Source organism: Plectropomus leopardus, chromosome 13 (genome assembly GCF_026936395.1).
Source record: "Plectropomus leopardus strain MGB_pleo_1.0 chromosome 13, ASM2693639v1, whole genome shotgun sequence".
NCBI lineage: Eukaryota > Metazoa > Chordata > Actinopteri > Perciformes > Serranidae > Plectropomus > Plectropomus leopardus.
The window spans coordinates 4,577,894-4,591,142 of NC_142188.1; the positions used below are offsets into that span (position 1 = coordinate 4,577,894).

General features: G+C 38.2%; 1 protein-coding gene across 1 annotated transcript in view; it reads left to right on the plus strand.

Moving 5' to 3' along the window:
- Nucleotides 1-13,249, plus strand: part of pdxkb (pyridoxal (pyridoxine, vitamin B6) kinase b) — a 28,060-nt gene that overhangs the window by 9,441 nt on the left and 5,370 nt on the right. The window contains exons 2-9 of the mRNA XM_042502413.2: nt 1,567-1,621; nt 8,341-8,445; nt 9,327-9,410; nt 10,905-10,939; nt 11,438-11,523; nt 12,520-12,565; nt 12,713-12,824; nt 12,917-13,053. Of these exons, the coding sequence (XP_042358347.1) occupies nt 1,567-1,621; nt 8,341-8,445; nt 9,327-9,410; nt 10,905-10,939; nt 11,438-11,523; nt 12,520-12,565; nt 12,713-12,824; nt 12,917-13,053 (660 nt within the window). The remainder of the gene's footprint in view (nt 1-1,566; nt 1,622-8,340; nt 8,446-9,326; nt 9,411-10,904; nt 10,940-11,437; nt 11,524-12,519; nt 12,566-12,712; nt 12,825-12,916; nt 13,054-13,249) is intronic.

Here is a 13,249-nt window from a genome sequence, read left to right on the forward strand (position 1 = left end):
CAATGCGTTTATCGTGCAAGCTGACATTGGGATGATGATAAAAACCATCATATCGTGCAGCCCTGTAATATTAAAAATCACAATTGAACAGCACCACTAAATACCACCGTGAAACTGACCTTAAATTTAGCCTCTATGGCTGAATTTCAGCATCCCGGTACATCCTTAAATAATCAACATCTTGATTTAAAAAATCCTTCGGGTAGTTTGACTGCATTAGTTTCAGCCAGGTGTAGCTAATAACATTGAATGTACATATTATTTAATATTTACACTGGAAACATCTTTAAAGCACATGCAACACAAAATTTTCTTCTTTTCTGTCGTAGTTTTGCTGAGTGAGATAAGACTCAGTTTCTAGAAATTAGAAATATGTGATTTTCTCTTTGGATGTTGATAGAGTAAGGAAGATTTTTCACATTTCACACCTCTGTGTGTCCGACAGGAGTTTGTCTGTTTAGAAATATCACTTTCAATAGAAATGGTGTCATGTCCTCTGTTCACTTCACCACCGAGAGCTTATGTTCCCTGTATGCCACGTCCTGATGGTACAGATGCACCTTTCAGGGAACATATGCCACACGTGTGAAAGTCGTCATTAGTCAGCAGCAGCTGGAGCATCGACAAGCTCAAGGTCAGAGGGGGTGATTGGCCGCCTCTCCCCTCTGAGAGCACATTCTTGTATCTCAAAGTTGCAGTCAATTGAAAAGAACAAAGACCTCATTCATTCGGCCAGCTTCCTGCTTCAGCCCAATTAAATAAAGTCATTCAGATAACAATTGGCGGCGCACGTGGATGGGTCATGTGTCTTTCTCGCTCTCTTCTGGTAATTAAAAAAAAATCTGTTAAGAAAGATGGAGAGAGGGGCGGACACCCAGAGCTGGTTTATGGAGCTGTTCCAGATCTGTGCAGGTTTCAGCTCAAGTTTAACTGAGAGGATGTTGTTTTTATCTTCACTCGCAGATCACAGCCGGGGTTAAATGAGGCCAAATAGAGTTTTGTTTTTTCTTCCTTTCATCAGTTAGAGTTTCAGATATCTGATTACATGCTGCAGACTTATTACCGTGATGACATAGGAAAAATGCCCCTATATGTGCTGAGTTTTATTCTAACACATATTTGTGTAATGTGATGATATTTTAGAGAGGGATTAGTGAGAGATGGATCAGTTGGTAGAGCTGGCGCCCCATGTACAGTGGCTGTGTCCTCGCCGCAGCAGCTGCAGGTTCGATTCCGGCCTTGGCCCTTTGCTGCATGTCGTCCCCTCTCTCTCCCCCTTTCATGCTTTCATTATCCTGTCATTCAATAAAGGCATAAAAAGCCAAAAAAAAAAAATCTTGATCTTCAGCCCCTCGATGCCCCTTGAAGAGCCAAAAGATCATTTATTGTAGACATTGCTCAGCAAGAGTTATTAAATATGTATAATAGTTTTATACTGTCCAGCTTTGCATACTGTGTGTGTAGTAGTGTGTCTATATCGAGCTGTTAAATTTAAGTAAGCGTGGCTGTTACTGCTCATCTCTCCTGACACCTTATCTGTTTACTTTCTCTGTTGTGTTTTTCCAGGTTTTGGGGTTTGAGGTGGACTCCATCAACTCTGTCCAGTTCTCCAACCACACAGGTAAAGGCTGATGAAATAGCAGATTTTTTTGTGAGCGTGTGTGCTGAGTTTTTGGTAAGTGTGTGTGGGTGTATATGAGTCAGTCAGAGCCGCAGGTGTTGTGATGAGATGTTAGCGAGTGTTAGAGAGACGGTCATCGCCCCGTTGAGGGCTGAGGAGTCGACAGCTGAGTGAGTCAAGTTTTTGGGGGGAGGTCAGTGACTTCACCGGCTGACACCAGAGCAGCTCTCAAACACAGCTGCAGGGGACAATCTCCATTCACAATTTATACAGCCTTTCTATTTCTGTCTTGGGACGTCTCTGGGATGCTGCCGGTCTTATTTTGATAAAGCAAAGATGTCAAAGATCATTTCTCTTATGAAGGATAGTACTACTCCGCCTGTGAAAACAGTTGCATAAAGTCCTCTGTGGCTCTCGAGGCACTCTCTGAAGTCTCGCAGACAACAAATTTATAACTGAGGGGAACAAATGTGTGCATTTACAATACCAGGCAGGGAGGATCCAATTATAGATGATAGATTGAGCCGCAGTATGGCAGGTATCGAATTATATTAAGGACTAAAAGCCATCATTTATCTTTTACTGCTCCACTGATTTTGACCTTTAATCTATTTCTCGCAAGTTGTTTAACTTTATGAAAGTGCAGTACTAAATTCCTGAAGACTCCTCTAAGTCTTTTTAAACTTAATGACCAAAAACAAGTGGAACAAATGTGCACCATCTTCAGTTGTGCTGTTTTCTGTCACTGATGAAAACATATTCCTTTGACAGCACTTTCTGCTGTGGTAAATGTGTTTGCATGCATCCTGCAATGTGCACTTAACCATCACTCAGAAACCATCTCTCTTGTGCTCGTGTTTAGTTTCGATTATTACTTTATTTCAACAAAAACTACACTGAAATGTCTTCCTTTTCACAGAGATAGTGCAATGTCATTAGAGCTGCAACGATTAATTGATTAGTTGTGAACTTTTAAATTAATTGCCAAATAATTCGTAATTGATTAATCATGCAGAAGAATATTTCTGGTTTCTAATCTCCTCTGTGACAGTAAAATGAATGTCTTTGGGTAGTGAACAAAACATCTTACGATTTCATCTTGGGATTTGGGAAACACTGATCGACATTTTTCAAACATTTTTGACATTTTATAGACCAAAAATGAATCTACAATGGAAATAATAAGTTGCAGCTCCAGTTGCCATAATACCACAGAAAAGTCTAGGCAAATTTTGTATTAATATAAAGATGCATAAAATTTATTTATGGTATATAGTGCTTTTCAGAATCAATTATTACATTTTAAACTTTAAAAAGGCCTTCCAGCAACAGCAGTAGTCAGATTTAGAAAAAATTTGGACTGATGATGCATCTTGTTACTGATTGGCCCAGAAGGGGAGTCTGCATCATCTGTTGGTGTCACATTCACTCGCAATATTTTGATCTAATTTCCAGTCCCATGAATGAGTAATCTGCTCTGTGTCTTTTCCTCCGTCTCACACTGACAGATGCTCTCGGCTCATGTTATTCATGTAAACTGAACTCGAAGAATGAATCGGCTGTGAAAATAAACACATCTGCCCAGCTGTTGCTTGTTGCTTCACAGCAGATAATAATATCCAGAGTGAGAAGTCTTAACAGGATCAGGACATTATGAGAAGTTTCTTATTTGATGCCACTTAGAGATCTTATCTCCTATGTTTTCCTCTACCAACATAAAGAGGCATGCCAACAAAAGAAAATGCTCTCCTCTCTCCTTTTTTTTTTGCAATAACAAAGATACATGGATGACATACAGACAGAGGGGTAGGGTGGGATGATCATTGTAGGGACTATAATTTTGACCAAAAAGTATTTGAATTATTATTAACATTAACATAGTAGTGATAATGTGAATTAACGAAAGGGCAGTCAGTAATACCTACATGTCAACACAAATACACACATATGTATACACACATACAGATACAGAGACACATATATAAATTTCAACAAAAAAGTATACCAGAAACAATATTTGGATGAATGAGTAAGTACTGAGGTATATGTGTGCTTGTGTGATTGTGTTTCCATTTATGTCTGTCTCTAATGTGATCTAATGGTATAGATGTGTGTGTTCAGTGCTCGTGCATGCATGTGAATGTACATAAATGTTGTACTAAGAGCCTCCAGAAGTTTTGATTGTTTTATTATCGAATTGTTCAAATTCTGTTGTTTTCGTTGTGCCGAGTGTAGTTCCAGTGTCACCTGTTCTGTGAAAAGATTGAACCTTTTTGAGACACTGAGTTGCTTTTTGTTTTTCTAATTCAGAATAGTTTTCTTGGCAATAGTTTAGGTAAAGTATTTTTTATGACCTAATTTGCCAGGTGTGTTTGTAGATAAAAGAACAAATAAGTAACCTCTGTTAGCAAAATAATAATTGTTTTGTTAATTGTGGTATATAGAGATTTCTTGTTTTTTTGTTGGTGGTTTTTAAAGTGTTGTGCAGAGTGGTTGACCTTAAACGCTCTCATGTCATGGTTACCTAGTTTTCCATCATTTAGTTTGGTAATATAGGTAATCATGACTTCATGTAATTACTCCTGACTCTGTTCCATTTGGTCTGAAGCTGGAAAAGGTCAGCAAGCTGTTTAACATCCTTTTGATAATAGAGTTCAGTTTCGATACTCGTGAGCAGGCTGTTTAAAACCAGTCAGGTAAGACGCTGGTTTTGCTATTTCATTGTTACTGAGATGGATCCTGTTGAGTTTAAAGTAATCTGTTGTGATGCTGCAGACAAAGGGTAAGCAATAATTGTAGGTGCACTGTGGGATAAGTGTTGTTGTGTGGGCGAGCGTGGGACTCTGTCTGGAAGTGATGGAGTCTGGATTCAGTCCAACAATAATGATAAGAGGTTCCCATAACAAGCTTTCTCTACAGATATTATTTATCACTTAAAAATTCAACATTTTTTTTTACATATAAAGTAGTTAATTCAAGATAATCCAAGGACTTCTAAGGGGAAAAAAATCAAATGTAGAAAAAAAAGTTAAAACTGAGGTCTGTTCATGTCTTCGTAAATAGACATGTTTTCACTAGCAGTGCCTCACATTTATTTTATGATGATTTGAGCACCATAAATGAAATACTTGTCATCTCTTGTGCACTTAGGAGTCAACAGAACCTCCCAAAACCTCTGAAAATATAGCCGAAACTTTCAGTAAAGTAAGATACAGCCAGCAGTCTCGTGCTTTACGTTTTGTCTCCTGCTTTTGTTTTAGGATTTGGATAAAGTTGGCTGGAGGTTGTAACAATATTCTTTCTCAGTACATGATCTGCTTCATTTGCAGTTGAAAATGGTGAAAGATTTTCCCAAGAATATCTGTGTTGGATAGTTTTGCCGGTGGTTCTCTACAGTGTAGGTTTACTGTGGCAGTATTTTTTTTCACCACTTGTTCAGACAAAGTAGAAAACAGACCTTTTTTTCAGATTTTAATTTTGATTTGTGAGGTCTTAATTGCCACAAACATTTTATCTAATTTCAGTTATCCATCTTTTAATTTCTTTTAGTCAAAATGAGTTAAGCTCTTCTGCATGAAGAAGTCCACATTACTGATGTTACAAATCTTTAAATCTCACTCAATACTTTACTCACCTGTTGGCAAAATGTAGATTAACAATAACCACTAATACTTACCGTTATACTTATCTACAGTCCTTGAATAAGAAAAAGATTATATGTCCAAAATTTCATTTTTTAATTTGGTCAAAAATGGTCTTGAAAAAGTCTTAAAAATCATTAAATAAAAATGTCTGGTACTTGTAGACACTCTTGTTGGGGCGTGCTGTTTTTGTTATTACAGAGATGATAAATGATGCCAGGAGCTTGAACACTTACAAGATGCTAATTTTACAACTCAAGCAAGTTATCGCGGCTGAAAACATTTTATTTTTCTGTCACCATGATCTCTGAGTAAACAGCAGAAACACAGCTGTCACGTTACAAACTAAATTACCAGGATTGTGTGGTCAGCATTTACATTTATAAGGGGACTGTGTATTTTTTCACAGTGCGCTTTTCTGTCTAAACTAGTTTAGACAGGACTTCAGTTAGCTCCTAATTAAATCTAAGACCAATTAGACTAAGAACGACTATTGTAATCATTGCTTTTATGGTCACTTTTATTATAGCCTCACGTACAGAGTAGATTGGTAGAAAATCTTCTCCTTTGTGGCTTAAATTGTGGTTCTTCCAGTGACCTTAACAAAAAAAGCCTGAGACTCGGGTGCTTGTTTAATCAGATCTTGTGTATTGGATGCAATTTCTTGGAGGAGAGCATATGTAATTTGGTGTGACATATTGAAGAGGACATGTTCATCTGAGAGGGAGAGAGAGGTGGCTGGCAAGAGGGACGGAGAAGGTGAATAGAGAAAAAGAGAGACAGGACGTTTTTGAATCGGAGAGACAGACAGCGGGTGATGGAGAGAAAGATGGAGGGAGTGGGAGAGAGAGCGACAGGACGCGGCAGTAAACAGCAGCGGGCGTTGTGAATTGCGACAGCAGCGAATGATGACGACAGAAGCAGCTCTTATCTGTAGGCCTGCCTTCATTCTCTCTTTCTCTCTCTCTTTCTCTCTCTCTCACACACACACTGTGCTCTGACTGCTCATCTCTCTTTCTTAGCCCCTTTGGCTTTCTCCCGGCTGGTTGCTTAGCAACTAGAACCCCCCACCACCGCCACGTGACCTGGCTGTGACTCACCTGAAGCTGCGACATCATCAGCCTGCAGCAAACATGTCATACGCAGGCAGACGTGCACTAACGCATACTTACATTAGCATTGCCGTCACATTCGTGTGCATCCATATCGGTATATGCAGCACTTGACACACGCAAACACACACACGCGATAAACCCCTGCACACACAATGTAGGTGCGTTGGTTAGCAGAGCTGTCTGTGTCCTCGTCCTCTCCCAGCCTTCCCTCTGTCCCTGGCCGACCAGATACTGTGGCTGCAGGCTGCACTAAGACCTGCTGCTCTGTGTGTGTGTGTGTGTGTGTGTGTGTGTGTGTGTGTGTGTGTGTGTGTGTGTGACCAACAAGATGCTTTTGAGTCATGCTGGTAGAGAGGAGTCAAAACTACACTTTCTGAAACTTTATCCGAGATGAGTGGACCATTTCGGTGTTTGGATTGGATGTTTTTGCTATTTTATCACAAGAAGCATCTTAGGAACAGTCCAATGTGTGCATCATTTCAGATCCTTTCTTTTAGCAAAAATAGGAATCCTACAAAGTAGGGCTGGGCGATATGGAAAAAAATCTTACCACAATCACTTTTTTTTCATATCAGTCGATATCAATATATATCACGATATACATCAAATCACTATTTCTGTCAAGCTTAAAGGTTCCCTTTTACTCCTCAGTGACATATGAAGATATCGTAAAGTAAATTTTGTTTGAGATATTTATTTTCTGTCAGACTTTGAACATGAGAAATATACTGTAGAACAGGCATCACCAACTGGCGGACCTGTTCTACTAAAATTCAAAGAGAGCGTGAGACAGAGCCCAAAAGTTGGCAGCCCTGGTGGGCAAAGGGTTAATAGAATTTTTAAATAACATAAATACCCGACATGGGCAAGGTTATGTTGGTTAGAGGTTCTGAATGTTGGTTTCAGTTATTTTTCGATTAATTGCCCAGCACTACTCCTTAAAAAATATTTTTGTCATTCTAACATTTCATTACAACTTGGCCCTGGGTCCGGATAGGACGAAGTTTTGGTCCAGATCCGGAGCAGGCTGCCGACATGTGCACGCTGGATTGGGCTGTCGGACATGGAATATCATAATGAAAATATCATGTAATATCATAATTTTAATTCAGCTTACATTTAATCAATGATGAAATGCTGTGGCTGTCAAACACTCTAGCTGTTCTAGAGTCAGAGTCGTTCACTGCATTTGGTTCGCTGCGGCGCTATCCTTATTATCACTGGCTGTTCGTGTTGTCTGTCAAAACGTGGCTGGAATGCGTTCTATCGACAGTCTTTTGACTACGTCTTATATTTCAGTCTATGAAAAGTTATATTGCGATTGATATCGTTATCGTTTTATAGCCCAGCCCTACTATAGAGTAAAAACTACTGTGACAAATAAATGTCTCACATTGAGTTTTCTTATTTGAGCTCTAACAAATGTGTTGAATTATTTTCCCTCCTCATGAAGTCTATTGTTAAAATATTTAAAGTCCTACATTGTTTACATCGATGTTTACTAGTTTGCAGTCCTCTCGCTCGCCTTTGTTGACACATTGCAACACATCTTGGTGTGTTACCACCACCTGTAGACCACAGAATCAGTGTCAAACTATTAAACAGTGCATCTTATATAAAATGTTGTATGTAAAATAATAATCTGCAGAATAACCTCTTCCCTCAAAAGACAGCCAGCACATTAGGACATTTCTGCACGGTTATTTAAAGCACAAACTGAACCCTAAACTGCCCAGGCGATCCAAACTTAAATATTTTATATGTTTAAAATTGAGTCTTTTGACACGATGTGGGAGCACAAGGGTTTGGATGTGTGTGTCAGCATCTTTAGGGGTGTTCACGTGCACATATACAGTGTGTGTTTGAGTCTATTCCTATCTATGTGCCAGTAGATTGGAAAAAGCATTGCAAAGGGTTGGAGTCAGCAACTTAGCAAACACAACATTTCCTCTCCTCTCTGCAGGTTATTCTCATTGGAAAGGCCAGGTGTTGACAGCAGACGAGCTCCACGTTCTTTACGAAGGAATCAAACTGAACAACGTACACCAGTATGACTATGTTTTAACAGGTGAATATGCCGTTTTTATTGTTCACTGATAGACTTTTGTTATGGGAGTGTTTCACCACTTTTGCAGTGGCTTCATGTGACGGTGATGATACTATGTTGAGATTTTTAAAATATCATTAGGTTAAATTTTATGAGATTAATATGTGTTAATATCCCCTCCAGTCTCCTTTTCCATGCATTTACATTGGATACTTGTGTGCAAATTGTAGGTATATTTTGGCCCGTCAAATTTAAATTACATCAGCAAAAATCTCAATTAAGGAACTCTTGAAACCTGGAACATCAGTTTTCTTGTGGTGTGTTCAGATACCTTTTAAAAACCTTTGAAACTTGAGCAAATTGGTTTGATTTCTTAAACATGGCTAAAAAGTCAGTAACTTGGCAAGAAATTGCTAGAAATTAGAAAAGAAAATGACCTGAAAATTAGAGAATAACAATTTGAATTGTGAAAAATGTCTAGAAAACTATATTCATAATATTTTTTATTATAATTAACTATAATATCTTTTTTTTATAACTGTTTTTTGTTTTTTACATTTTATGTAGTTTTCTTGTAACTCGTAGCTTGTTACTTTTCATCACGTTCAAAGGGTTAATAGCAGTGCTTACAATTTATTTGTTTAGTGTCCAAACAAACTTGACATTGTCATTTAACAAAACATAGAATAGAGTTGAATCTGTATTTAAAATAATAGAGTGTTTTTTCATAAGTTGCTGCAGTTTAAGTACTTTTTTAAGTGAATCCTAGTAAACCTGAGTGATTACGTTCCTCTTAACTGACAGTTAACAGTAAAAAAAGACAAATAAATAATGTATTTCATACAAAAAAGTACAGTGATTGATAGTTCTGGAAATAATGAATTCAATAATTTTGTGTGCAGGGTATACCAGAGACACGTCCTTCTTGGAGATGGTGGTGGACATCGTTCAGGAGCTGAAGAGAGCCAACCCTAATCTGGTGTATGGTAAGAAACCACATGGTTATATTTATTTATTTTTATTTCGGAAAACTGTTTTATAATAAGGCACTAGAACACATAAGTATATTAATTCTTCTTCTTCTGAAAATAGACGTGAGTTAGAGAGCTGTAAGTTACTGCCTTTAATGTGCTGTATTGTTACAGAAGAAATAAACGCATCATTTGGTGTTTATTCCTCCCACCTTGAGCTAACTTTAGGGTAATTCTGCCTAAAGGTTAATTGATGCCGTTTGGCTAATGTGCAGCTTTTGTTGCATCGGTGGAGCTATGACACAGCTGCTTGTACAGTGGGGATCTACTTGCAGGGTCTAAAAGCTTTTCTAACAATATTGTACTGTGGCGCAGAGCATTAGCAGCAATTTGTAGAGCGCTATGTTCAGCAAATGCTGAAGTTTTCGGGTCACTGCTATGAATGCTGTGTATTCAGGACGCTCAGTACTCTTGAGTGTTACAAAGGGACGGGAATAACCAGAAGCCTCACGATACGATACTATCACAATACAGACGTCGCAGCACAATATTCAACATTTGCTGTGATATGCTGACTATTGTGACAACATATATTGTGATTTATTTCCTTTTTCAACTGTAAATAATGTTCCAAAAGGAAAATAATATCAACAACTGTTTTAAGATAAATTAACAGTCTTTTTATTTCACCTCAATAACTTTTATTGCAGCAATGTGTATCTAGTGGCCTGTGAAAGAAATTGATTTTATTATTCTAGTGGGCAACAAAAAGTTTAATTTGTATTTGTAATATTTATAATTTATACAATGAAAAAAACAAACTTGGCATTCCTCTGTTGATGCAGTGTTGCCAAGCAAGTATCGCAATATTATGCCTCATTGATTTTTTTCAATATAGATTTAAGATATAAGGCATAGTAAACTAAAAATTAGAGATTTGTTTAATTAAACTTGTCCTTTTTAAGTTGCAACAGCTTCGCAAAATGAAGTAAATATAACTACATTTTAAGTAAATGTAACAATTAGATATAAAACAAACATAAATTAAGAATAATAGTTGTATTTGCTTAAAATTTTCAAGGTAATTGGTTTTCAACTCTGCTTTGCATCTGCTCAACTGTAAATGTGCAAATGTTTGTCACAACCTTCAGGATATTCATTTCTATGGCCAAAAGAATGAAAGAGTGCAGCCCTAAGTTCTTAGTTGCCACCCTCAGGATAGATTTTATATCTTTATCTTCCCTGCAGATAAGGGTGTAACCATGGAGATATTTTGGTCACTCACTAGCAGGACCTTTCAGACATCTTTTTAAGAGAATGTAAAAAAAATTGATATGTTTTTTTTTTCTCTCGGCATCTGTCTACATGCTGGCTTGGATGTGTTTACATCTCCAAATCCAGTGTCATGCCTCCCATCACTGCAGTATTTATGTAATGTCGTGCTGGAGCCTCGCTGATCGGTGTTTGGTGTCTGACTCTGTGGTTTTGTTTTTGTTTTGTTTTTTTCAGTGTGTGACCCCGTCCTCGGTGATCATGGATCTATGGTGAGATTAGTGGTGATTTTATGCTTCGTGTCCTGTATGTGCACTTGTTTATGTGTCTGTTGTTATTAGATAGATGTTTAACAGGGATCCTTGTGCCTGTTATGTGTGTGGGAGGGTTTTAGTGCGCATCCTTGTGTTTGTTTTTATCTCTATATATACAATGTGTGTGTGTGTGTGAGTGTGTTTAGTGCGTTAGTGTTCTGGGGGAGGGTGTTACAAGGCTCATTTCTCAGTGACAGATGGATTATTGTGATCTGACAGAACTACATATACACAGTGACTCACTCTGCTTGTCTATGTGTGTGTTGTGTGTATATTTCATTGTGCATTTTCTTGGATTAAAATCATGTTCTGTCAGTTAGCGCTCATAATTTAAAACTATGGAAGCAAAGATAAGTGAAAAAACTGAGCTCGTGCAATTATGGTTGTTACTTCAGAGCACCATTTGTGTGTTTACATTGTGTTTTTTGACTCTAACCTGTGTGTCTCACTCCACAGTACGTCCCTCAGAATCTTTACCCGGTCTATAAGAACAAGGTGGTTCCTGTTGCCGACATAATTACTCCCAACCAGTTTGAGGCTGAGTGAGTACAAGTGTTGCTTTTCAGTATTTGCAGATTTGTGTTGATATAAATCCAGTAAATCTAGCATGATGTTTCTGAAAATTCTCTTCTTTTTCAAGATAAACCCACTTGTTTGAAATTGCCCACACCTCACTGTGTAACTGTGTGAGAAGCAGAGCATTAGCAACACCATCTTTATGTAATGCCACTCATGCGTGTTATCTAACACCTTCATTTTGTGATTCCAGACAATTGGGAAAGAATTAACCAAAAATAAACTGTAGCTCTTCTCTTTTCTTTCTTGTTTTACCCTTTCAAAGCACAAAGCTGAGCCACCACGAGAGTTAGATGTTTTTCTTTACTGTGTATTTTTGGCAGCTCATTTATATGGTTCCCACAGTCATAGAAAACGTGGAAAAGGGATGCAATTTTAAATCTCATCGTCCAGACCTGGAAAAGTTGTGATGTTAGTCAAATCTCTTTTGGAAAAGCGTGGTCCCCGCAGGTCTTTTTAAAAGTTTTAAAATGCACTGAATTGATCAATCTTAAAGTAATGCCTTAATTTGTCTCAAAATATTCGTTTTTCATAAGTTCTAAAAGTGCTACGACACAAAAGGTATGATTTATGAATCTGAAATTGCATTGTTAATTTAATTATAGTGAAATCAGTTGACTAAATGTCTGTTTTTTATGGAGAACTGTAACAGTAAACCACAGAACATAAGAAACTGTGTCCATTATGTCCTCAGCTTCACTGTCAAGTCACTCCATCTAGTGGTGACTTTTTATACCTGCAGAATTAGGTTGATTGCTGGCTCACCTGACTGTGGATTTTACCTTCTTGCACTAATGTGTTCCAATAAGCAGTATGAGTGGAATTAGGTGTTTCAAGTTTTTCAATTCATTAAGTCTTTTGGTCTTACTTTACACTGGATTTTTGTCTGTTTAATAACTTCATTTTTAGTGTTTATCTTACACTACTATAGCAAAATGATCCTTTGTTTGCTTGTGTTGTAGATTATTGACAGGGAAAAACATCAGCACAGAGAAAGACGCCGTGGAGGTAACTGATCACTTGTTATCTAATCCCTTTTTTCAAAATAAATAGTTCATTTGTTTGCAGAATAAGCTGTCATAGTATTTTGACATTTTACACACATACTGCTGAATAAATACACGCACCAGTTTCTCACTCACTCTCTGTCTGTAGGTTATGGACCTCCTGCATGCTATGGGCCCAGACACAGTGGTCATCACGTCCTCCGATCTGCCCTCCAGACTGGGAGACCGCTTCCTCGTGTCGTTGGGCAGCCAGCGCCATGGTATGTGACGTGTGTGAATTATTGTGCATATGCCTTGTTTGAATGTAAACAATTATGAGACTAAATGTTGTGTTGTTTGCCGTGCCGTTCAGTTCGTCCCGACGGCAGCAGGACGACACAGAGAGTTCGAATAGAGGTCCCCAAAGTGGACGCCGTCTTTGTAGGAACTGGAGACTTGTTTGCTGCTATGCTGCTAGCGTGGACACACCACTACCCCAATGACCTGAAGGTACAAAAACACCCGTGTTCAAATTACACTGCGACAGGAGATCAGTTACAGACAACAGGGCATTGGATTTTGATTTGGTTGAGCTCAGAGCTCTTTGTAGGAGCTAAGCCATCTCTATCTCCCCCATAAACACACACACACACACACACACACACACACACTATCCCACTGACAGAAAGACGAGGACGCGCATATA